This window comes from Natator depressus, chromosome 10 (genome assembly GCF_965152275.1).
Source record: "Natator depressus isolate rNatDep1 chromosome 10, rNatDep2.hap1, whole genome shotgun sequence".
Classification (NCBI taxonomy): domain Eukaryota; kingdom Metazoa; phylum Chordata; order Testudines; family Cheloniidae; genus Natator; species Natator depressus.
In genome coordinates, this window is record NC_134243.1 from 63,576,843 (window position 1) to 63,603,700 (window position 26,858).

The following is a 26,858-nucleotide window of genomic DNA, read 5'->3' on the forward strand; positions in this document are numbered from 1 at the left end:
GCTTTTCAAATGGGGGTGGGGTGGGGTGGAGTGTGACTAGAAGTGTGTTGTGTATATGTGTGGGGAGAGAGAGTGGGTTTTTGGGGTGCTGAGAGCATGTCAGGATGCTGTCTTGTAAGTTCAGACAGCAGCAGACCCTCCTCGGCCTCCCCCCCGCCTCTCTCTCTCTCACACACAGCATTCCACACTAATGGTTGCTTTGTCTCGGAGCAGATAAGCAGCTGGCTGACAGAAACGGAGCTTTCAAAGGGCATTTCCGCATTTCTGCAGCCGATTCCAAACAATGACAAGAGTGGCCACTTGACTTAAGGGGATTATGGGATGTTTCTACAGGCTGATCAGAGCGTAGCAAAGCAACACCTAGTTCACAGTGGCACTGTGGTGCTCCAGCAAGGGCGCAGCAAATGTTATTCCACTCGCCGGGGTGGAGTACCAGCAGTGCTGTAGCGCGGAGTCAGAGCGCTCTACGTGCCTTGCCAGTGTGTATGGGTAGTGAGCTAGTGCGCCCGGGCTCCTTTATTGCGCTGTAACTCGCAAGTGTAGCCAAGCCCGAATGTGTTTCTTCCTTCTTCTGGGGTTACAAACAAAACATAAATATCATTAGTACCAAAGAGACTTTGGACCAAATTCTCAGCCCAGGTAAATCAGTACAACTCTATTGACTTCAATGGAGCTACAACGTTTTACAGCAGCTGAGGATCTGGACCTATGAAGCCAGTGGGAATCTTGGTTAGACAAGAAATGTATGCTCAGACCCTAAACTGTTTGGCAACATGATTGTCTTTGAATACTGGAAGTTTTAGAAGGGGCCATAGATGGAGCATTTCCTTCACTACATCAATTCCGAGTTAATTCAGATAATTTTCTGCTGATCTCCAAAGTACCTAGTGTTCCACTCCCATGAGTAAGGCAGTCCCCCTCTCCTCCACTGGCCCAAGTTCACAATCCAGAGAAGTGAACTTACCCTACTGAAAAGCAATACTCTGTAGGATAGAAGCAGCCATTTGTACACAGTCCATGCAGCTAAGCTCCAAAGTATAGGGGGCACATTCTTCTGTTGTCAAAAGAAAGGGAAATAATCACATGCTGTTGTTTCCCCAGCTGCGTGTGTTGTACGTGATGCTACTGGGAACACCAATGACACAGTTGTATCTGGAATGAACTGTAATGGATCCTCTGCCTGTACCCTTGGCTATGACTTTTCCAGCTGTAAAGCCCAGGAATGTCGTTATGGGCTGATGAACAATTTCCAGGTTTTAAAGTGTTTTATTTATATAATATGCAAAATCATAAATGATACAAGCGCACACACACCACGATACACACACATATATAAACCCACAAACTTTGTTTACTGACAGTTAAGGCTGCATCAAGACACACGCCCCTAACTCAAAATCTGAAAACCATAGAAATAAGCTACAAAGAGATAAGTCTCCTGCATTTCTTGCCTCTTTCACATTGCCTACAACACTCAAGAGCTCTTTCCAACACTCCAAAAGATACTAAAAAGCAGTCCATGCCCCTGTATCATGAAACTGACACTCTAGCAAAAAGCCTTAAGTGACCTTAGCTGCTCTTATATCAAGAAATCAGCACACCTGACTGCCACACTTTCCATACATTTGAGAAGTTATGTTGCCTTAAAGTTGCTGAGGTCATGGTTAAGGTTTTATGCTGATTGTAATGGGAGTTAGGCATCTAAATACCTTTTAAGATTTGGCTCTTAGTCTTTCTGTGCCTCAGTTTCCAAACTGTAAACTGAGAATGTTATTTCCTTACCTCACAGGGGATTTTGCCAATAAATACAGATGAGGTGCTAAGGTACTCTGGTAACTGGGACCATATAAATAGCTATGATGGATCAGTGTATCCTATTCACGAGCCTGACAGTTCTTTACTTTTGTTGCTTCTAAAGGTTATGAGCATGGTTTCTGGCTTTGGTCCTCTAATCACTGCAGGAATCTTTTCTGCGACCCTCTCGTCAGCTCTAGCCTCACTTGTCAGTGCACCCAAGGTTTTCCAGGTACAATAAAGAGCATCAATTTCCTTCTACCCTACTTTGCTCCCAAGATAAGTAATTAGCTGAACTGTATCTTCTTACCAGCAGTGATATAAAATATTTTAGAAAGGTCTTATTATTTTACTATAGAAAGAGGCATGGCCTACTAATCTGAGCATGGGATTCAGAGGCAAGAGCTGTGGGGTTCTTGCATTTAAATCCCAGCTCTGCTACAGACTTGCTGTGTGATTTAGACAAGTCACTAATTTGTGCCTCAGTTTCCCCCATTTAGCTACCTCTCATGGGTCTTGTGAGACTTATCTGGTAAGTGTTTGTATCAGAAAGAGCGAGTGTTAAGCATCACTGATTTTATTTAGCTACTGTACTCTAGGGGGTTGATTATCACCTTATTTCACTGCTTAGATACCATGATGATAAACATCTTTGAAATACCTGAGATAGATACAATTATTTCTTACTAGAGCATGTGTCATTTTGGGTCAGCTTTCCCTAGAATGAAATAACTTTTTCTAATGCAAAAAGTGCTATTAATTCTGATTTATCTCCCAGGCTCTTTGCAAGGATAACATCTACAAAGCACTCCACTTTTTCGCTAAAGGATATGGGAAGAACAATGAACCACTCCGAGGATATGTTCTTACTTTCATTATTGCTATGGCATTCATTCTGATTGGTTTGTATATATGTTCCAATTGCCTGCTATAATTTAGAAACAAATAACTGAGAATTTAAATTCATTTTCATAAAAATATCTACTATTAAATCCCACTCCATCTTGGCATTTAATTTAATGTGTTTTTAATTCATTTCATTTTGCAAGAAAGTAAAAAGTGCAATGAGTGCAGAATGCATTTTAGATTGCTACAGGTTATTAATGCATCCTGTTCTTAAATCATTAATCAAACACTCAGCATAGATGCTAATTGGTGTGCTCACCAACCAATGGTTGAGCTAGTTCTGGCCACACATTACTCTTGACCCACCTAACTGTGGTTCAAGGCCAGAACATTTATTATTTTGGCCATTGACCACCTTCTATCAAATCCTCAAAAAAAAACACTCAGGGCAAAAGAATCTTAACTGAATCCATTGATGAAATGTTTGCTGTACAAGGAATAGGTGAGACATTAACATCCATCCCAGAGATGCCCGTATTAAGTTATAGTGAGAAGCAGAAGTAATACTGAAATTGTAGAAATCAGAAAATGTATGGGGCTTGATTATACTCCCACTGAAAGCAATGGCAAAAATTCGTTTGTCCTCAGATGAAGTAGGATCAGGCCCATAATGTGAACAGGAAACATAAGTGAACTATGACAGTTGGTTATTACTGCCATTATGTTGTTATTTTCAAAGGTGCTAAGCACCCACAGCTCCAATTGATTTCAATAGGAGAGGTACATGCTCATCACCGTAGGAAATCCAGCACGGACACTTAGACACTTCTTCATACACTTTCCATTTGGCATTCATTTCAAATCTCTTTTAAGTATTATACAAACCAAACTGATTTGCAAACCTTCCACACAGAAAATTCCCACTGACTTCAACACAAGCTCACAGCACTGGTCCTTGGAGATTCCTGCTATTGCTTTCCAGTACTTATTTGATCATTATTAGCAGCAGTTTGGGATGTCTGGAATTTTTGAAGTTAATTTTTCATAAGACTTCAAATTCAAGTGTGTGACGTGTTGTTTCAGAATGCCTCTTAAAAGCAAAGAAAATAAATTCACCATCACCCTTTTGCTTTTAAGAAGTGCATCATCCGCTCAATTACATTTAAAAAAAAACTTAAACCAAAATTAAAGGCCAGATTGTGATGCCTTTCCATTGAATAGTCCCTTACAGCACAAGTAGCATCATTAAAGTCAATTATATCATTTGTAGAATCAGGTAGTACCCAATCTGAGTAAGGGTTTCACAATCTGGCCCTAAATTAGCCCCCTCTGGAAAGTTACCCAGGTTTTGCAGGTGTAACTTGAACTTCTCCAATATCCAAGCATTAGTGCATTTTGAGGAAACAGCTGTCTAACCCCAAAGCTATCAGAAAGACATGCACATGAAATCTAAGGTTTCAAAGTAGCAGCCATGTTAGTCTGTATCCAAAAAAGAACAGGAGTACTTGTGGCACCTTAGAGACTAACACATTTATTTGAGCATAAGCTTTTGTGGGCTACAGCCCACTTCTTCGGATGCATAGAATGGAACATATAGTAAGAAGATATATATATGTACATACTTATGCTTCTTTCTTGCAGCTGAACTGAACACCATTGCTCCCATCATCTCCAACTTCTTCCTGGCTTCATACGCGCTTATTAACTTCTCCTGTTTTCATGCATCATATGCAAAATCTCCAGGTTAGTTTTAGGGCCCACTATGAACTGATTGTAGGCATCACAGTTTGTGATATCAAAATAGCATAAAAAAGGGCAACTTAACATTTAGCTGCTGTCCAGCAAAAGTTCCAGCATCTATAAAATGAGTAAGTTATATGATAGAGACGGGGGGTGGGGGCGCGAGGTCATATCTTTTATTGCACCAACGTCTGTTGCAGAAAGAGAGAAGCGTTCGAGCTCCACAGAGCTCTTCTTTCCCAGACCTGAAGAGAAATAATAAATACAAGATAAAATAAAATGTCTGACAGAAGATATTAGCTCACCCACTTTGTCTCTCTCATATCCTGGGACCAACGTGGTTACAACAACACTGCAAACAAATAAGATATACAATGTGCAGCCTGACCATGCTCCCACTGAAGACTGTGACTTATCTCTACAAGTTAAGACTAATGGCTCTCTCTCAAACTGTAATTTGGCTCTGGAAATATATAGCTTTATGCTCCCTGCAACTGCACAGTATGGAAGGGAGCAGAACAATGGTAAAAGCTGCCACGAGATGCTTTCCCAGCTACATAGTCACTTCCACTGACCCCTTTGCAAAACTCCATATGGTCCATCAGCCACTGGGAGAAAGTGGGTAAGCCAGAAATGTGGGGAGGGAAAAAGCCACATCAAGTAGCATGATCTTCTCCCCAATAAATGCAGAAGCTCTGCAGTGCATTTTGTAGTAAGTTATTAATAATAGTAAGACTATGATTGGAAATGGCAGCCCCTATAGTGGGTTACATAGAGCAGCAATGAACCAACAAAACAGTGGCAACATGACTAGTGGGCCTGCCATAGCTATTAGCAGTGTTGTAGAGAAATTGCAGAGAGTCCCTCCAAATGGATGACTGGGATCCATGAGGCCTCTGCTTAATGTTTTGGTCTAAGCTCTGACCCCTGACTAGTCTATACCACTGCAAGTCCTGGACAGGGGAGGAGAGAGAAGAGGATGAAGGGCCTCTCTCCAGTTCTATGCAACAGGGGAGCATCCAGGTGTATTTGTAGCACCACGGGCAGAGTAATCCTCTTTATTTTCATGAATGAAAGGTTGACAGCCAAAAATAAGGAGAATAATCTGAACGATGCCCCTTTTGACCAACAGTAAAGGCAATTTTCCGCTGCTGCAAATCAATTATTAATTTCAAACAGTAGAGACATACACTCTATTTCCAGTGTGAAAGAAGCCACAGTGGCGGCATAAACATATATATCAAGTCCCTTCCCACATGTCTGCATGCTGCCAGTTGTTCAGAGGGCAGAAAAAATAAGCACTTCTGCTAATTATCTACAGAGCTGAACAAATGCAGATCTGCTCTGTGCTACCATAGAGCTCAGTACAAATTACCTCTGTGCTCTTCATGTGTGCATCAGTCATGATTCTGTAACTACTTAACATTTCATATAAAACCATAGCAATTTTTTCTCCTTATTTTCCTTGTTTCCTTTGGCTAATTTCTTTGGCTCCTGTCAATTCACAGTGATAGATGTTCCTAATTGCAAGACTGCAGGACAGTAAATTTCTTCACAGTGGTGCCTTCTCATTCCATCATTATTATTGTGATCCATGTTAGGGTACTGGGGACCTCCTTATACCTTCAGTGTTTTTCCCTCGCCAAAGAATCTGTTCTGAAGAACACCTGGTAGAGACCCACAAACCGTGGATGTTCACTCTTTGACTCATCATTTTAATTGCTAGCAGGGGAAGTATTCAATATCACAGCTCAAGAGCAGTAGGAATAATACCTTTTTAAAGTCAATTGCAATTTTTTTTTCAGTGATCCCAAATGATTTCTAAGTTTAAAAGGCAGGAGCACTTACAATATTGGGATATATTCTCCTCTTGGAGCATAATTCCCATTAACATTAATGAGAGTTATATAAATGCATCAAAAAGGAGACAATAACCTATTACCTGCAGTTATGGAAAAATTCATTTTCAGTTCTGAATCTGTAATCTATAATTTGGCAAAAGCATGTAAATGCACTGACTGTTTAAAACCAACTGGACAAAGCCATTGAAGAGGTACTGTAGGGAACAATCCTGCAATAGCCAGGGGTAGAGACTTCAGAGACCCCAGTGGTCTGAATATCCAAGAGGTCTCAACACAGTCTTCATCCTTTTGCATACAAAACTATATCAAATACTTACGAGAACCCTTTTACAGCACAATCATTTCTATCTGCAGGCAGTGTGAATATACCTTCCACCTTCTCCATCTCTGATTTTTCTGATTCTCATTTAAATAGGCTGGAGACCTGCATTCAAGTATTACAACATGTGGGTGTCACTTTTTGGAGCCATGCTGTGCTGTGGTGTCATGTTTGTCATCAACTGGTGGGCAGCTCTCATCACTTATGCCATTGAGCTCTTCCTCTATATTTATGTGACATACAAGAAGCCAGGTGAGACTGGAAAAGTTGTTTATTATTTTTTGTTCATGATATGCAGTTAATTGAGGTCGTTGTAGTCATTCCTAAGGCTACTGCCTAGGCCCTATGGTCATTCCTTTTTCAACATAACTTCTGCCATAAGGAGGACTGGAGGCCCCAGGCACTATGGACAGCACACAATGAATAAACAGAGAAATCCCATTCTACAGATTTCTTAAGGCAAAACCTCATTGTATTGTGGGTATTACAAGCAGCCCAAGGATAACCCAAGGCCTAGTTTATACACAAAGTTGTACCAGTTTAATTTAAGATATGATTTAAAACCAATTCAGTTAAGCAGATGTACATTCGTGTGTAGATGCTCTGAAATCAATTTGAATCTGGCTTATATACAGGTGTAATCTGAATTGATATAAACTTAGCATAAACAGGTATTAGAGTATTCACACAGAGGTTTGCATGAGTTTCATTAAACCAATGTAACTTCTGATTCAAGTTAAACCAATGTAACTTGTGTGTGCAGAAAAGGCCCAAAAGTAATAGAGAATTTGGGACACGTGGGTATAAAAATGTATAACTAAGAAATCACAAGAATACTACTTTAAAATTTCCAAAACATGGGGCCCTAATAAAGGTCCTTTCCCTATGGCACATTTAATCCAGCCTTCTTGGAAGCAGAAAGGAGATACTCTAATCACAAACTCCAGCTCTTAGGAGGTATAAACTCTGTTACCCATTCCTAGATCAAAAGTCTAATCCTTCCTTTCAGGCTACAGCTTTCATCTAGTCCTCTCACCAGCCCCTTCTTACGCTAGAACCACCTCTGGGGAGAAACTTCTGAGGGAGATTTTTAGGAAACAGCTCCTTTCTACCCCCAAACACACACCTCCTTATCAGGCTTTTGCAACAAGCAGTCTAGCTCAGCTGGTCTTAGCAGACTCACCTGTGTAAAGGAACAGGGCTGTTCTTTCAGCTTTTTAATCCAGAAGTGGCTCATCTGCTACACCCCTATTTGGAGTCTTAAATCAGAATGGTCACTAATTTCAGGGTATTTCTTCACAGCAGAGTTAACTAGGCTAATTACCTTAGTGTTGCCCTATCCACCACCACCACCACCTTGCTGTCACACACAAGACCCTCTCACCAGAGTTTGTGGTGCTTTCAACCTGGGCATGGGTTACAGTCTAGGTTCCTCTTTCACTCAGGTTGGTTACCCACCCACTTTCCAATGAGGATGTAGGCTATATCACTGGAGTGCTGATAGTCCTCCAATGCCTACAAGGATGAACAAATACCAGGAAAGAATCCTAGACCAGCTCAGCTTACTGCAATAAAAAGAACCACAGACTATGCCCCCCAGAAGTCCTAGTGACATGCACAGGAAAAGGCAGAACCAAAGAGAACAGAGTAACTCAGGCAGGGCTTTGCTCTGTGGCTGTTCACACGCAGGCAAGACCAACCAGGTGCTCAGACCTGGATTCCAATCACTGGGGCTAACTCTGCAGTGAAGACACTCTCTCAGACTGAAAAAGCAACAAACTTCCCAGCTAATACATTTGCACAGAAACTCTCTCTCCCTCCCACCAGGAGAGGAGCACTTCTACTAACTACCCATATGAGATGTTACATTCTTTACTGGCAGCTGAGTGATACTCAGAAAGGTGAGACATTCTTTCCTACCTTGGGGGGGAAAAAAAATCAAAAAGGCCATATTCAGAATTTTAAAAGTTGCATATAATGCTGGTTCTACACTGGCGTAACTGGTGTTACTTCCCATTTACACAGGCATGACAAAAGAATTTAGAAATAATTTATTTCCAGTCTGATTCCTTCAGCCAAACATCAGTAAAAGTGAGAAACAAGGATATCAGCAGCAAAAAGATGTGGCTTTTGGAAAGTAATTACATACAGCTGAATGATCACATTCTGCTAGACCAACAGTCTTGAGTATCTTAGAAAACAGCTGGGAAATAGAGCTAGATTTTTATAGCATACCCATAACTAGGATACCTGACTTAGACCACTTGCAGGACTGTGTAATCCCTGCAGAGTTTGGTTCATGAACTGAGCCCAGGGCATTCAGTTTGCAGGGGTTACAATGAACCAACCCTTAGGTTTGACTTGGAAGGTAACATTCCATGCCCTCTCCCCCGCCACAAGCCCAGGACTGACCCCCATCTTATTTCAGAAATTTTGATGCACTCCTAGTACTTGCTTCTACTTTCTGCTCTTAGAATCAGTCTTAGGTAACATTGATGGGCTACCTTGCCAGGAGGCACAATATACACAGCTTCTGCTCTCTCCAAATCTTGGATCCTATGTTTAGGATCTTGGGGCACTACTGTTTCCTTTCTTTTCTTCCACTGGTCTAGGGGTGAACAGGTACTTCTTGTCCTCTTGCATCCCTCAAGACCCTATATGAATTAGGAGTTCAGCAGCTGTGCCAAGAAGCCCCAGGAGTTTTGCATGCAGAGCTGCCACTTGGATCCTTACTGAAGCCTAGTCCCAGAATAGAGCGGGATTATTGTCATGCCCAGTGCACACCCATGAAGGGTGAGGGGATCCAAAGGGTTGGCTGTTAGGAGTAGGGAGAAAGGACAATGGCATGTTATATTGTTATACAAGGGTTCCTTTACCATGGCAGTATTCTTTGTCTCTCAGACACCATGCACTATAAAGAGGTTGCAACAGTATGCGTTCAATAGCAAGGCAAACAAGCTTGTGGTTGACTGGCATGTCTCAGTAAGTGAGGCACCGTACCTTCAATTTTCTTCTTTGAAAGCATGTGGTTTTTAACTCATTGGAGCTAGTAATGTGCCTTCCTAACAGCTTCATTGCCTCTGCTGAAATATCACATCAAATGCAACTTCTTTATTCAGGGGTGTCCATTTGATACGTGGGAGAAGGGAAGAGAGTTAATGGAACAGAGAGCAAAACATCTCTTAAGCAGAGGAAGAACATTCCCTACGCTTTTCAAACAAAGAATGAGGCAGGATTTATTTGTATGTTTGTATTTGCATCATGCCCCCTCTCCCCCAAACATTTATGTGGCGGAGAGCATGATAGAATACAGTGTGCTATGGCTCATTGAGAAGACGATGCTGACATCTGTTATACCACTTAGAAAAAAACATGGTTTAATATGCAATGTTTTTCTTTGTCATACACAGAGGTAAATTGGGGCTCATCTGCACAGGCTCTTTACTATGTTAATGCACTAGACAGTGCACTGGAATTAACTGCTGTAGAAGATCATGTGAAAAACTTCAGGTAAGGTTTGCAGAGAAATAGTGAATGGCTCAGTTTAGAGTTAGATAGATAGATTCCCAGTTAAATGTAACCCTTTTTTTTCCTCCTCCAGACCTCAGTGCATAGTATTAACAGGAGGACCCATGACAAGACCTGCTCTGTTAGACATCACACATTCATTCACAAAGAACAACGGTCTCTGCATCTGCTGCCAAGTATATACGGTAGGGTCTATGTATGTGAACCTAAAAATTAAGAGCAAAATTCTCCGGTGTGCACTGCAGAGCTCCATTCTCAACTCATTTGGCACACAATGCTCCCACTGATGCTGAGGAGTAGAACATGTCAATGAATTTTGCCATGCGCCTTGACAAGAAGGCTGTCAACTGATTTGGAGCCTGCTCGCTAATGCCTCATTGAGATGTGTCTCAGAGTTCATAGTAGACCAACCAAAAATGAGAGAAGGTTTGGAAAAATTAGAGTTACAAGGAAAGATTTAAAAAATTGGATACACTGAGGCTAGAGAAAGTGCGGGGACAAGGAGGCACAATGATTTCGGGAACAGAGCACAGGAGTCAAAATACCCAAGGTCTCAGCTCTGCCACTGATTTGCTATGTTGACCTTTGTCGCTCAGTGCCTCAGTTTCCCCATACATATTATAATAGCAATACTCATCAAGCTTTTGGGAGAAAGGGATTCTGCTCCAAAATCTTATGAAGAAAGGAGCTACCTAAGTACACCTTTTTGTTATTATATGAGTAGCTACAACTATGTGCACGGAAAAGATGCAGTAAAGATGATAGGGATCATTTAATAATGAGCTTATATTGCAGCAGTGAAAAGTATAGTTTAAATGTAGGACAAACTTTTTTAACTGTAATAAAAACTGAATCGTGGAACAAGCTACAAAAGGGATTATGGAATTACCCTTGTTAGAGCTAGTCAAGTCCAGTTAATGCATCCTTTTCCTCGTGTTACTGAAGTAATTATTAAATCAATGCTACCAAAACGCAGAAAGGTGGACTAGAAGACCTAGATAAGCTCCCTTCCAACCCAAACAAGTCTTTGGGCTTCTCTGCATGGTGCCTTAGTCTGCACTAGAGGGGTGTAAATTCTAGTGCACACTAGTGTGTTGTGCAACAATTGGCCCATGTGGACCCTGCCACTGCACCCCGGAAGTTCCCCGGTGCATGTTAACGTGGTCCCATTTCAAGCAGTATTACACCAGGGAACTTATAGTTCACGGCAGCAGGTGCCACATGGGGCAGTTAGTATGCAACATGTAGTGAGCATGAGAATTTACACCTCTCTAGTGAGGACTAGCACACTATGTAGACAAGTCCTATATGAGTATGTGGCCCTGATACTGCATCACTGAAGTTAATGGGAGCTTCCCATTAATGTCCGTGGGTGCAGACTAGACAACTTTGCTTCAACATGGCTTCAGCAAGGTTTCTTATTAGACATCTTCCTGTATTATTACTGGTTTTCATGTAGTGTTAGGTGATTTCATTTCTGCCTTTAAAACAACACAAGTTGGTTGTGCTAGCGCAAGCATTTTTGTTGTTTTTTCTTCTCTAACAATTTCAGCTAAATTTAGTTTAGTGGGTAATAAAAGTGTGACACAATGAACCTCTGTGATTTGTATAACTGTAGAAATAACCTGGTGATAAAAACTGCTATGTGCTGTCAGTGGGAATCCCATAATGCCTACAAATATTGTAACTGTTGGATTTTTCCCAATTAAGCTATCAGATGATCACTGGAAAGACACAGTAACAAAGGAGTTTGTGTGTCCAGTTTGTTAAGGTCTAGTTTGCCCTTACTGTCAGAAGATAGGCATTTAATGACTGCTTAAGATCTGTTGAGCCTTCTGTAGGGTTGCTTATGCAGTCAAGTCAGGTAGGGAGTTTATTCGCTCAGAGATACTTCATCACAATATTGTTCTAAGATGTTACAATTCAGAGTAGTCTTTCTTTCTGTCAGAATCACTATATTTAAGTAGCATTAACTGCCTCGGTCCTCTTGAACAGAATGTGAATTATGTTACCAGCACGGTTCTTTTACAAGCATTGAATCTCCATGGACTCTTTTTGGAAATGTATTTTTCTGACTCTGTCCATTCCCCCGTACAGCAGACTAGGTAACTCCTTCAAAATCACAGTGCGATGTATAAAACAAAGTCTTCTTACTAATATTTTATTGTATCCTACAGGGACCGCGCAAGCTGTGTGTTAAAGAGATGAACAGTGGCATGGCAAAAAAGCAGGCCTGGCTTACAAAGAACAAAAGAAAAGCATTTTACGCTGCGGTGGCAGCTGACAGCTTTAGAGATGGAGTCAAAAGTCTCCTTCAAGTAAGCTTTTTATTTACAAAATGCGTACAAGAGTATTACATCAACGCTTCCCTGTACGTCAAGCATTACTGTTTACTTGTTAAAAGGCCTTGTATATAAGGGATAATATGTTAAAAATGTAGAGGGTGTCCTGAGGATACCTCTCTTTGTAGTATAGTCTACTTCATGAACAGATTTGGTTCCAGGCTATGGAACTGAGAAACAAAGCTGGATGATTCTATCCTAAATGAATGAGGCCCTATTATGAAAATAGAAGTGCCTTTAAGGCACCATACAAACGGCTGTGCCTGCACTTAGTGCACTGCAAATGAGTTCTTGTTGCTGGTATGCAGTATATTAGACATTTGAGAATGTTTTTGTATTTCATATCACAGGAAATATTTATCATTTTATATATATTAATTTTGCAAACACAGTGAAGCCCATCTCAAATAATAAAAACTCACTGCCTGAAACATTTTCCTATCACTTCAAACATATTCCAGCTTTCTTATAAACAGACCGTTAAAATTAACCTAACTTCACTGAAGATAGCATTGTCAGAGTCTAAACTGGTACCACTTTTAGATTCCCCATTTCCCTCTCTTTCACATGCACATGTATAAACATGTATGTCTGGAGGTACAGGGAAAGAATCCCACCATTCTCATGTGCAAAACATCCTGTGAACCTCACCACAGGAGCATGGACACGCAAAAGACTTTTTGTCAGTTCTCTGGTAACAGCTACCCACTGGTAGCATATTATGGGTTTTATCATGTTTGCTGAATGGACAGCAGAGGTGAGTGAGATGATGTATTAATATAGCAATATGTTAATACAGTACATCTTTCTGTTGTATTAAAGCTCAATGAGGAGTATCTTGAGTTTGTGTACAAAACAGCTTGCCAAGCAGCAGTTCTTTTTGTTGTTTCTAAGAACTATTATTCCTGATGATCTTTTCTTCTTCCATCTCTTTTAAAATGCCATGATCAAAATCAAGTACATGAGTGCAAATAAACACTTCCCTTTCAGCAGTCTGGGAAGGCGGCCATACCACCAATAGAGTATCCTGGAGAAATCGGTATGAAATTGTTTTGCAGACAAGCTATTCATTTAAATGTGTACAATATGAATGTGTCAGTACAACTCACAAAAACAATTTTCCCATAGCTCTATCCATTTCCCTTTTGTTAGCAATAAAAATATGCAAATGCAATACCTCAAGAGCTAATATATTTGTGTATTCTAAGAAAATGTTCCTAACATATTGCATTTTTTAGTCTGCACTCATACTTAATCAAATTAGATTAACTGGAACCAGGGGGAAGCTTGAATCTAGAGCTGGTCCCCTCTTAAATTTGGATCCAACTTTTAGCACTCAGACCCATCTCTACCTAAAACCTGCTTTGAACATTGGAAGAAGCCTGGTCTGATGTTACATCTTGCCAAATTGCCTATTCTTCCTGCATATTTCCAAATTATTATTTACATATAAGGTGTACTCAGCTACTTTTGGATCATCTCCTCAGGGGGATGGCTAGAACTCCTAAAGTAAAGAATTTGTTTTTAACAAAGGACTGCCACTACTCCTCCCTCTGAGTGCTTCAAATCCTTAAAGGGACTTCAAGACCTAGTTTATTTACTTTAAGCTTCTGTCTGGCTTGTAACATAATGCTGTTAGGTTGAATGAGCACACAAACAGCAGCATGAACTGGCTCTTGGTTTTAAGTTACTGAACCATTTTCATGAGAGCATGTCAGAAGAAATGCAAATGAATGTTAAATTAGCAAAACTACATTTCTTTCATCTAAAAACCATTTATGACCGGAATAATGTAGACCTAATCTTTCTACTTTCTGCTTGGGTACAGGCATGAAGGACATTCACAAAATGCAATCAAATCTTAAGAATCTCCAGAACATTACTTCAGTTATCTTTTGCCATTACTTCTCATTTACAGCAACAGCCGGTGTGTTTGCACCTTTTCATGCAGTATTTTAATATCACTAGGCTTCAGGTTTGGGTAGGATGAGACCAAATACCTTGGTGCTGGGATTTAAAACAGACTGGCGGGATGCATCTGCTGTGCAAATTGAAAACTACATGGGTGTTATACAGTAAGTTATGGTTCAGTTTCATCATCATATTTTCTGTGGACTCAAAGTATTTTGCATTTCTAAAAAGAAAAAATAATGTAAAATATTTCTAGTAAGTAAAACTGAAAGTATAAAAAGCTAGCTCAGCTGGTGCTCTAGCCTTTCACCTCTGGAGATCTGAGTTCCATCTCCCTCTAGGCTCATGAATGAAAATATGCTCAACCTAGTTCCTAAAGGATGTATGTTCAGAAGACAAAATCATCCCCACTGTGGCACATCAGGCAACACCTGGCCCATCACTGACACAGTAGAAGTGCTTTGACAAAGCTGCATAAGAAAGCTGCACAGTTCTCAGTTTTGTAGGACTACATTTTCTTCTTTTCTGTGGACTGGGATGGGGAAAAATTAACCCCAAATGAATGCTTGGTGGATAAGAGAGAACAATGGCATTCTCCCTGTAGGCCCAAAGCACTATGGAACATAGGCACCAACTTCCCCACTTCCCCCTGGCTGCTCGACCCCACCTCTGCCCCAGGCCCCACCCCCACTCCACCCCTTCCATGTGGCCCCGCCCCACCTCTTCCCACCCTTTCCCCAAAGTCCCTGCCCCAACTCCGCCCTCTCCCCCAAATCCTGGCCTTGCCTCTTCCCCACCTCCTCCCCCTCCCTCCCAGCACACTGCCAAACAGTAAAACCTCAGCCAGCAGTAAAACCCACTCAATGTCTCCTGATGGTCAGAAGGGATGGAATGGGGCACTACCATGGAGGAGCCGCTCAAGGGTGGCACAACTCCTAAAGAAGCTGACAAGGGGGAGCTTAGAGGCAATTGTGAGAGGAAGGTCCACCTCAGGGACAACCTCTCCGTTTCTCACAAGCACCAACTCCTCTGTCTTGAGAGGAAGAGTCACTGGAACCCTGCAAATTCACATTTGCTTAGTTTTGGCCACATTTCACTTCTGGTGGACTTAGCCATTGCAGGGCAGCGTGTGGCCCACAATGCTTCATACCAAGCATTAACATTTCTCTGAATGTCATTAAGTTAGGCAGCTCTAAGTGACATGTACAGGGTAAGGCAGTAGTGTAGATAAGGGTAAATGCGGTAAATGGAGTTTACCCACTTGTCATTTGAGGAATATGGAGTTTAGTTTGGGTTAGCTTATCCACTTTTTTTTTTTTTAACTACAATACCACTGGTGAGAAAGTGCCCATAATCATTTTATTTTTGTTTTCAGTGATGCATTTGATTTTGAGCTTGGCGTGGTTATTGTCAGAATTAGCCAAGGATTTGATATATCTCAAGTCCTCCAGGTTCAAGGTATGTAGTGATGGAATAATGGAATTGCACTTAACTTCTATTATTAAGGTATGCTTGTTTTTTAAACTATCATTTTCCCATTTGTTTCCAAACATATCAATCCACTATAATCCTGCTCAATGACTTGTTAACCTACAGCTTAATAATGTAAGATATCCAGAAGCTGAGAACCAATAAAATATGTGTAACTGCTGGAGCATCACACCATTTTCTCCATGTTAGTGAAAAAAATTAAAGGTCCACTGTCAGCTTGAAATCTAGTCATTCCAAAATAAAGAGCTAAAAATAGTTTCAGACACCTGCCCAAAGGGAGAAGGAGGTTGTGTCAGCAAAACTCTGGCACAGATTACTTCTCGAATCCCCCTGGTCCAAGGGATGAGGCTGTGACTCTCAGAATCACAGTCTGGTTCCTGTCCTTCTCCTGGGGCAACACAGCTACCTCTTACAGCCTCTTACTTGTAAGCGTGTAGTCCTGGCCAATATCCGTACTGTAGCAGAGCTCCCACAGAAGTAAATGCACTTATTGTCCTGAGAAAGGCCTTCAAGGGTGGGCCTTAGAACTGGTCAGAGGTCCTGCACACTGCTTCACAGAACTGGGGTCCCAAGACACCCCCTCCTTGGCATGGATTGAAGTAGTAAAATCAGGCACAACTAGGCTGACTGGTGGCTCCAACGTATGTTCCCTCCCTGCTCTTGGAGACTCTATAGGGCAGCTCCCCAAGACTGACATTGCTGGGACTTGTGGGAGCTACCACTCTCTAAACCCTGTCTGTGCTACTCTGTGTCACAGTAGATTTCACCTGCAAAATCCACACAAAGTTAGTGCATCTATATGGAGCACCAAGTCCCCATTGCAGCTGCAATTCCCCTTTCCAAAGGGGACAGTGCATAGTTCTAGTGGACATGGAGTGGCGGGGTTCTTCTAGTATGGGGGTTTCCTGGATCCACACAGTTGCCATCACTTTCTCTTTTCATCCTTGGGATGTGTAGGGTTTGTAGGCATCTCACTGCCTCCCAAGGACACTTAGAAAGGAGAATACCAAATGAAACCCCACCAGAAGAACCCTCAGGATTGCAACAGAATTATTGTCCCACTGAGAGTTAGTCCACTGCAGGAGAAACATGCAACTGAGCTATGGCAATTAAGCCACTGTACACAAAATGAAGTATTTTTCTTTTTCTACTGTACATGAAGTGGACTAAATCTAATACGAAAATAGATATACGAGTTAATCATAAAACAGAATGATGACTCTTTGCTGCCACCTGCTGGAAGTTTGCCTTTCTCATTTCTCCTTGCAGTATCCTGTTGGTACACATACCAAAATGCAGTCATTTATACCCAAGGGAGATGTGGAATAGCAGAATCTTCTATGCAAGTAATCACAAAACTAAAGCCCATTCCTTAGTGGGCAAGCTAATTTTGTTAAACCCAACAGCAAGTCACCTTTAAGATCTTTAAGCATAAAAAGTTCCAGAACTTCCTTTTAAAAAACTAGAGCAGATGAGCACTCCACTTTCAAACACACTGTTAAATTCCAAATCAGCCTCTGCGGACTTCCCTGTTGATATCCCTAACACTTTGATTATTTGACTGGGAAACAGTCAAGCATTGACTCCTATTTTAAACCTCTCTGGGAAAACACATTCTATAAGACTCCAATGTAATAGTGATAAATATCAATTCTGAACATTTACTTTAGTTTATCAAGGTGCAAATTGTCAAAGAAATAGAAATACAACTAGAAATTACAATTGACCCTAAAAAAGTCAACAATGAGAACTCTTTTGAAGCGGATGATACTTAACATACAAACATATTAGGCTAGGAAGTGGGAAAAGAAACACTGTGTTCTATTAGATTCACTACAGCATTATGTTTAAAAGAATAACTGAATCTTTAGTTTTGAGTAAGTGTATGTCAGTGGTTATCATCATGTCCTAATAAACACAGGCACTATGCTATTATACTGGAGTCTAATTTAAAATTTTTTTTAGCAATTCAGAGCACCAACAGAGCTAATAAACTCTAATGGCCGCAGATGACTTTATATATATACACAGGTAATTTATCAGCCAAGGAAGAATACTTTTGTACCATATCTCACTCCAAAGAAAACATCATTCCTTTTTAAAAAAGCTTACTACGAACTAGTGCTTACATCATATTAACTACTACCTCACCATAATAAATTCAATAGCAGTGGATGCCACTTTTCCTTGGAGAAAAGCTCATTTTCTCCAAGACAGAAGGGATTTTTTATATTACATATACAGAATAGTTTAGCGGACTCTTCTGTCTCTGCAGCAAGCATTTCAAAATGCATCAACACAAGATAAAGTACTGTAATATTTTCAATATATACGGTGGTCACATATTCAGTGTAAGTACTCAAATATTTATGAGCATCTCAAAATAGGAGGCAGTCTGCTCTTGTGATTACTGAAGGGGACTGAGAATTAGGCAACTGGATCATGTTCACAATTTAGAGTCTGATCCACAGCCTACTGAAGTGAATGAGAAGACTCCATTCACTTCAGAGGACTGTGCACTGGGACCTTAGTTAGTGACCTCACTCAGCCCCTCGTATTCTCTGCCTCTGGCACATAAAAGTCTAGTTTCCTGTGGGCTGTAATACTTTGGTCTAATTTCGGTTGTTGGGTTTAGTGTGCAGGTGCTGGGTGGTGGTGTGTGATATACAGGAGGTAAGACTAGATGATTTGGTCGTCCCTTCTGGCCTTAAACTCTATAACTCAGTGTGACACATGGGGCAAATCACTTACTACTTCTGTGCCTTGGTTTCCCAATTTGGACAAAATCAGCTTTTATAAAGTGCTTTGATATCCTTGAAAGAAAAAACAAACCAAAGTATTATCTTCCTATAAAGTACAGTGATACTGCTATTTCTGATCTGGTGGACTAGCAAACTAAAGACAGAGAGCAACAGAGTAACACTTGATAACAATGCAATCTCTATGGATGAGTATGGTCCACCCTGAACTAGAGCTTTCACCTATTAATTGAGTTTCCTGACACCTACTAGGAAAATCATTTCACAAAAATTGTCCATATCCCAATATTTTTACAGTGTATACTAAGAATCATAACAGATAATTATAACTCTCAATGTTATTACCATCAACAGTTTAATTTAAACTGTAAATTATTATGTTACTAGTTTCCAGTGTTGCTTTCAATTAACAGAGGAATTAGAGAAGTTAGAGCAGGAGAGGCTGGCACTAGAAGCTACCATTAAAGACAATGAATTTGAAGAAGAAAGTCGTGGTATCTGTGGATTGTTTGGCAAAGCCAGAAAGCTCAATATTACCAAGCATGTAACCAAAAAAGGTAAGCTTGTAAATGACATAAAAGGACGTTTTATAACACTTTCACTGATACACAGCTATACCTTCATTCTAGAGAAAAGCTCCTAAGGTACAATGACGTCCTTTGACTTTAGCTAGTGGAGCTGCCATTTAATCCAGACAACACATTAGGGAAATGTGCTAATGGAGTAGCAGAATGCTGTGGACTTGGGTTCTGGTACTACATTTCCCCCCCCCCGAACATAAATATTGTGACAAAGTTCCTGCGCTACCTTGGTGGGTCTTGCGCTTATTGGTGGATTTGCTCGCCTTTGATCTCCACAGCAGCCCTCAGCTTGGCCGTTTTTCTGAATTCACAGTCCAGGTCAACTCCTCCTGTGTCTGACCAGGAGTTGGGAGGATTTTGGGGGGAACCCGGGCCTGCCCTCTACTCCGGGTTCCAGCCCAGGGCCCTGTGGAATGCAGCTGTCTAGAGTGCTTCCTGGAACAGCTGTGTGACAGCTACAACTCCCTGGACTACTTCCCCATGGCCTCCTCCCAACACGTTCTTTATCCTCACCATAGGACCTTCCTCCTGGTGTCTGATAATGCTTGTACACCTCAGTCCTCCAACACTCTCAGCTCCTAGTGCCTCTTGCTCCCAGCTCCTCACACGCACACCACAAACTGAAGAGAGCTCCTTTTTAAAACCCAGGTGCTCTGATTAGCCTGCCTTAATTGATTCTAGCAGCTTCTTGATTGGCTGCAGATGTTCTAATCAGCCTGTCTTAATTGTCTCCAGAAGGTTCCTGATTGTTCTGGAACCTTCCCTGTTACCTTACCCAGGGGAAAGGGACCTACTTAATCTGGGGCTAATATATCTGCCTTCTATCACTCTCCTGTAGCCATCTGGCCTGACCCTGTCACAATATATTAGTTGAGATAACTATGTAATAGGTATATAGTGATCTCTGCTGGTACAAGATGTTACCTGATATGACAGAATTAATTTCTTTTGTCATTTTTCAGATGAAATGCATGGCTTTGGTTTTTTACTTTTTATCTAATTGATAAAATTGGGTATGGCTACTAAATGTTTGAACAAACACAGATCAACAAGTTATTTTCGTATATTGGGGTCATTTTTCTGAAATTTTATAAAAATGTTGAACTGTGCACAGAATTCAGGGAACAATCAAACTCAAATTATCTATTGTACACAAAACCCACAATGTGTGGATGAAAAAATATGTTATAAAAATGGCCATAGTTCTATGTTGTGGGTACACTATCATACTAAAGGAGTGAACCAATGTATACATAAGCACTGAAGGCAAATGTATAACATGTTATGAAACAAATAAAATGGACTGTAAGTAGTATAGTGTGGTAGGATCTAGACTATTAAAATTTATATGGGATGTAAACAAACCCAAATGAGAAATATAGTAAATCTACAGGTAAAGGTTCACTGAATTAAAATTCTCATTTCACAATTGTTAGGGTATGATAATGACCCATCCAAAACCATTTTTGCATTCATAAAAATATTTTTTTGAATTTTCTACTACAGAAACTATGGTCTATCTTTACACTCAACTCCCAGTGATAGCAAGAAGTTATCACAGACTAATAGCAGAAAATGTGATCAATTCTTTACTTGGCAGTGCTCAGTTAATTTTGCATGTTAGTACAGAATTTCCTCTCATAACAAATGCTACAGCCTCTCTTTTCTGGTCAGTTCAGAAAGAAAATAGAGCTGGTTGGGAATTTTGCACTGGAAAATAATTTTGACAGAAACTGCCCTTTTAAGAAAGGGATTTCTATTTTCTCATCAGCTCTAATAGGAAATACATATTGCACACTTTTGCTCTGAACACTTTTCAAACAGAAATATGAAAATACATTATATTAGTAAATATTCCTGTCTTCCCATTTTGTTTATAAATATATTCTCCCTGGAGTTGTTAGAACTCCCAACATAGATGCCATACCACACAGGAAAGCTGATAATTGTTTTAGAATTATCTTGTCAAAACTCTGGGAACACTCGAAGACTGCACAAAGCATCTTCTGAACCTAATACATCAGAGCAAAACCTATAAAGAAGCCTGTCTGCTCCACTTTATATATTGCTCTGACACTGTCTCTTTGAAATCGTTGGAAGGTAACTGTAATAAAGTCACTGGCTTCAAAGAATAATGGAATGGGAAAAATATTGTTAGTATATAGACATTTTTAGACAGAACCAGCATTGCAATAAGAAGCAAATCCTATTTTTAAATTAACACAAAGACCTTCTAGGGCGTTATATATGTCCATTGCTTAAATTTTCCTCCCACCCTTAGGGCTTGTCTACATGGACAAATTGCCCAGAAGGTCTTTAGGTCTTTGCCCCACCTCAACCTTCTCTGTATCTAGTTAGTTGTTCATGTCTCCCTTTAGCAAGCCCTATAACGTATTTTATGGAAGATTCAATATTTTGCAAAACATTAATATGTCTGTAATATAAAAGGTAAAAAAAATTGTTATTCCTTACATTTTTCAAAACAGTTCCTATCTTCCTATATGTTTCAATGATACCCATTTTAGAATAGGTTATCTCATCCACAGAAACCTGCTCCCTTTTACAGCTCTTATAATTTGATGCAGTAAGGTCCTGATATCATAAAAACTAACACAAGAGCAAATTTGCTTATGGACTGCAGTTCCAATTGGTACCTATGGAAGTTGTGTGCGCTGACACATTAAGGTTCAGAAGATGATCTATTTGTGCAGTAAGGGTTTTCAGGATTGAGGCCTAAGAATCATGTTACCAAGATAGTCCATGTACCTCCAACAGCTATAACCGAAAGCATGCCCCAAAAGGACACTAAAGCACACATCCTGTAAGCATTTACGCACATGCTGACTTTAAGTATGCAAGTCAAACCAAGCTCACATGGTGACAATCAAACAGGAGTCATATCACATGTGATACCCCTCACTGACAGAAAGCACCATACCATGCCTTTGTGAGATACCGAACTGAACACTTTCACTATGTCAATGAAGATGTCTCCTAATGTTTTGTGAGGTTTTTTGGTTTTACTTATGTGAATACATTTAAGCACCTGCATAAATGTTTGTAGGTTTGGGGCCTGAATCATTTCAATACATTATCTACATAATAATTAATGGTGAATAAAATACCACCTTATGCCGTGATCTGAAATCAATTCATTACTTTATAATCCCACATTTAAAAACAAGCATATATTCTTTGTTTAATGTAAAAGATAATATAAACTATTTTGAGATTAGACAAAATTTCACTACTCATTTTTGATTCCCTATGAGACATTGCATTATTTTGTCCAAAGGGTTCCAATTCCCAAAAAGAAACAGGAAGAAGAAAAATTTCACACAGATGATGAGGTTTTTTTCCTCCTTGTTTCCTGAAAGCAGATTTATCAGAAAGTTGCTTTGCTTCAGTTCTCAAAAGAAAAGAAGATACACAGTTTTCTTTCTCATTTCAGACAGCAGCATTAACACAATCCAGTCTATGCATGTGGGTGAATTCAATCAGAGGCTGCTAGAAGCCAGCAATCAGTTTAAAAAGAAACAAGGGAAAGGAACAATTGATGTTTGGTGGCTGTTTGATGATGGAGGTAAGAGATTCAAAAGGACACCATAGGGAGAAAGATTTTTATGTTGCCAAATATGAATGCATACTTGGGGATTTATATAAAATGATAACACTTACATTATGTAGGTTATTTTTTACATGGCTTAAATATTTTACGATAAATTTGTGTATGTCACTACGAAGTAAAGGAGAAGGCTTTATTTTTACCACAAGCAAAGACTTTCATTTTTCTGGGTGGGTGCTCCAACCCCGCTCTCCCCTGAGTCCCCGCCCCCATTTTGCCCCTTCCCCGAAGGCCCCACCCTTGTTCCGCCTCTTCCTGCCCCCCCGCTCCACCCCCTCAACCCACTGCCTCCTGCCCACACCGAACAGCTATTTTTTCCCCATGGGTGCTCCAGCGCCTGAGCACTCACGGAGTCGGCGCCTATGATTTTTACCACACAAGATACTCATTTGATCTCCCTGTGGTTTAATATGTTTATCCAGGTTTAACACTCCTAATTCCCTATATTCTGACTATGAGGAAAAAGTGGAAGGATTGTAAATTAAGGATCTTCACTGGAGGAAAGATCAACCGGATCGAAGATGAAAAACTAGCGTAAATTTAACTATTTTCCCCACTACTGTTTAAAATGTTTTGATTGCTTATGAATATTAGTTGTATATAGTCTCCTCTAGTAGTAACCTTAACATTTTGAGCAGGTCCAGCTTGCTTTATTTTGAACAGTAATAAAAGTATATTTCATATAGAGATGTCTAACACTTGACAAGGGCCTTAGGGGTCATTAATCTTAAATATAAATGATGACTAGCATAGGAAGATCACACCCCACATATTCTCTGCCTAATAGGTCATGTTCCCTCCTTAGAGAATGACACTCTTTAGTCTGTAATGTGAAAATCTTTGTGTTTTATATGATTCTGACTAGTTAACAAGTGAAACTGCATATGAAGCCTCCCAGATGCACATGCTATAGACCAGTTGTTTTCAAACTTTTTTTCTGGTGACCCAGTTGAAGGAAATTGTTGATGCCCGAGACCCAGTGGAGCTGAGGATGAGGAGTTTGTGGTGTGGGAGGAGGCTCAGGGCTGGAGCAGACTGTTGGGATATAGGGGTTAGGGCTGCGGGGTGGGGCCGGGAATGAGGGGTTCAGGGTGTGGAGGAGGGCTCTGGTCTGGGGTAGGGGGCTGGGGGTGCAGGCTCTGTGGTGGGGCCAGGGATGAGGGGTTTAGGGTGCAGGAAGGGGCTCCAGGTTGGGGGGGTCAGGGCTGGGGCAGGGGATTGGAGCACGGGGTTGGGGCATGGGCTTACCTCTGGCGGCTCCTAGTCAGTGACGCAGCTGGGGTCAGAGGCAGGCTTCCCACCTGTCCTGGAACCATGGACCATGCTGTGCCCTAGAAGCGGCCAGCAGCAGGTCCATCTCCTAGGCAGGGGTGCACAAGTGGCTCCGCGCAGCTCTCACGCACAGGCACCGCCCCCTCCCCCAGCTCCCACTGGCCAGTTCCTGGCCAGTGGGAGTGCAGAGCCAGTGCTCGGGGCGGGGGCAGCGCGTGGAGCCCCATGGCCCCCCTGCCTAGGAGCTGGACCTGCTGCCGGCCACTTCCGGGATGCAGCATGGTGTCAGAACAGGTAGGGACTACTAGTTTTTACTGGCCAGCTGCCAGGGTCCCTGAGTGCTGAGCAAGGCAGTACTGGGTCACAACCCAAAGTTTGAAAACCACTGCTATAGACAGCCCACAAAAATGTGATTAGCAAGTACAAACTTTTAAGAGCTGAAAACCAAGTCATTTAGTTTTAAAACTTTCTAGACCTCTGAGCTATAGTCTGCTTTCCATCCATGTGCAAAACAAAGTTGCTAATGTGAGCTCTTTATAATCATCATTTATATAACACCATTCTTTCCAAAGCAGCCAATTTGGATTGGAATTCAGTAACTGTTTAACACAACAGAGCATCACTAGGCAACTGGTTAGGACAGGAAGTGAAGAATAACTATCCAATTATCACTACAGGGGGAATTTAAGTAGGAAGGATATAACTGCATGAGTTGGAAATTAGTCGAGACAAGGCTGCTCCGTGGTTTGGTTGCATTCTCTTATGAGGACTTGAATAGCTGACATTCCACAAGGGCATGGATGAAGTTCCATGGACTGGGACTGTGCAACCGCTCTCCCCAGTGTGGCACTGAGCTATGTAGATCCGGCCAAGCTTCCCACACTTGTGTAAAAAAGGCTACATAAGTATCTGTGGAGGGTATTCCAGTCATTGAGTTGGTATAAACTATGCAAAATGGCTCTGTAGTTTCTCTGCTGCTTGAAAGAAAGGATTCCTTCCCCCCATGGCCACCATGCAATGGCTGGCCTAGCTACTCAGACTGGCAATTGGCTTCCGGATTTTGACCTGGCACAGACAACAATCAATTTCATTTAGAGCTGAAGCAAGATGTTTTGGCATTATTATGGGTACGTCAGAACTTAGTAGCCTTACTAACCAATGGGCAGATACAAGTATTTTTATTGCCACCACTGTTTCTGCAAATGCCAGGACCCAGTGCTCAGGCTGATCAGTGCAATCTCTGTGGTCAATAGGTCTTCACTGACTACCATCTTATCATCAACAAGTCCCCCAACTAAGTCTGTGTGGATGACTGACACTGCAGACTCAACATGAGTTTACCTCACTCTCTATACCCATACCCAGGAAAGACAAACTTGGAGGCAAATTGATCATTCTATTCCTTTTGACCTTAAATAGAGGGACATCATCATTTGAAACAAAATCCTTGGTGTATGCCCATTTAATCTGTGAATCCAGAGATGCAACTAACTTCAACATCCTACTCATCTGTCAAACACTAAAAGCTTTCCAAAGGAGCTGAAAGAGACATTGCCTGACATGGTGATAAAGTTTAAAAGATTTATCATCTGAGGAGACTTCAACATCAACACAGACAACACTTTTGATACTATACCACAAACCAAACTCTCCACTTTAGCATTCTCACAGTTAATCTCTGCACCCACTTCCAACAGCCAGCCATATCCTGGACTAGATGTAGACATAAACTGCAAGAAATGCTCCTGCTCAATCCTGTTCAGATAACTTCCTCCTCCAAGTGGAAATAAAAACTCTCCTCATAGGCAAGAAGAAATCACCACAATGATCTGCCCTAGGAAACTCTTGGATCCTGCCAAACTCCAAAAATTAGTTATAGAAAAGAAAGCAAGGAATCTAGAAAGTGAATCACTGCAAACACTCCCTGACTACTACTGTAGAAGTAGCCAACTTTGGAACTAAATGCAAAACCAATATCTGAATTGGCTAACCCTCAAACACAGTGCACACAAATAAAAACTGTAAAATAATCAAGCTATTTCTCCTACAGGCTGGAAAGGAAGAAATAGAGATAGATAGATACATTGTTTTTCTATTTTTAATTTTTTGGGGAAGTGCTCTCATACTATAGTAGCGGGACCACACGAGTGCACAGATTGATAAAATTCCAAATACTACTTATCAAGCCTGTGACCAAATTCTCCTCTCCAATCGGTACAGTTGTGCTTTATTTATTCAATGCACATAAGCTCCGTTGATAACTCGGATGATAGAGGTCTGTACTGTCAACTGGAAGAGAGAATTCTCTCCTATATTTCTTTGTATATGACGGATCTTTTAAAATATTTGATCAAAGAACCAATGTTTCCCCTAAAATGTAAACATACCTCCCTCTGTCTGTTGCTCTTGCTTTCTGTATCTTTATGCAATTCCCACTGATCTCCCACTAGTAATTTAGGGCTGGTCCACTCTACAAAGTTAGGTCAGCTTAACTACATCGCTCAGGGCTGTGAAAAATTACATGTGAAATAATTAGTAGTAAAGCCAGCCTAACCCCAGAACTCTTCCGTCAACCTAACTACTGCCTCTCGAAGAGGTTGATTTACTACAGTGACAGAAGAATCCCTTCCATCACTGTAGTAAGCGTCTACCCTTCAGTGCTACAGCAGCACTGTAGCATTTCTAGTATTGCCAGACCCCTAGTTTATAGTTTATCTATAAAATTCTGTAATTGAAAACAGAAACACTAACTAAAGCATTTCAGATAAATTCACTTGTCATATAGTTA

The 26,858-nt window shown here is 40.9% G+C and overlaps 1 protein-coding gene across 4 annotated transcripts in view; it reads left to right on the top strand.

Moving 5' to 3' along the window:
• SLC12A1 (solute carrier family 12 member 1) overlaps positions 1–26,858 on the top strand; it is a 67,501-nt gene that overhangs the window by 30,656 nt on the left and 9,987 nt on the right. For all 4 annotated transcript variants that reach the window (XM_074966368.1, XM_074966370.1, XM_074966371.1 and 1 more), the window contains exons 11-23: positions 1,102–1,253; positions 1,919–2,026; positions 2,573–2,696; positions 4,282–4,383; positions 6,658–6,813; positions 9,972–10,071; positions 10,163–10,274; positions 12,267–12,407; positions 14,400–14,506; positions 15,718–15,800; positions 19,006–19,149; positions 22,625–22,756; positions 23,221–23,332. In XM_074966368.1, the coding sequence (XP_074822469.1) occupies positions 1,102–1,253; positions 1,919–2,026; positions 2,573–2,696; positions 4,282–4,383; positions 6,658–6,813; positions 9,972–10,071; positions 10,163–10,274; positions 12,267–12,407; positions 14,400–14,506; positions 15,718–15,800; positions 19,006–19,149; positions 22,625–22,756; positions 23,221–23,332 (1,573 nt within the window). The remainder of the gene's footprint in view (positions 1–1,101; positions 1,254–1,918; positions 2,027–2,572; positions 2,697–4,281; positions 4,384–6,657; positions 6,814–9,971; positions 10,072–10,162; positions 10,275–12,266; positions 12,408–14,399; positions 14,507–15,717; positions 15,801–19,005; positions 19,150–22,624; positions 22,757–23,220; positions 23,333–26,858) is intronic.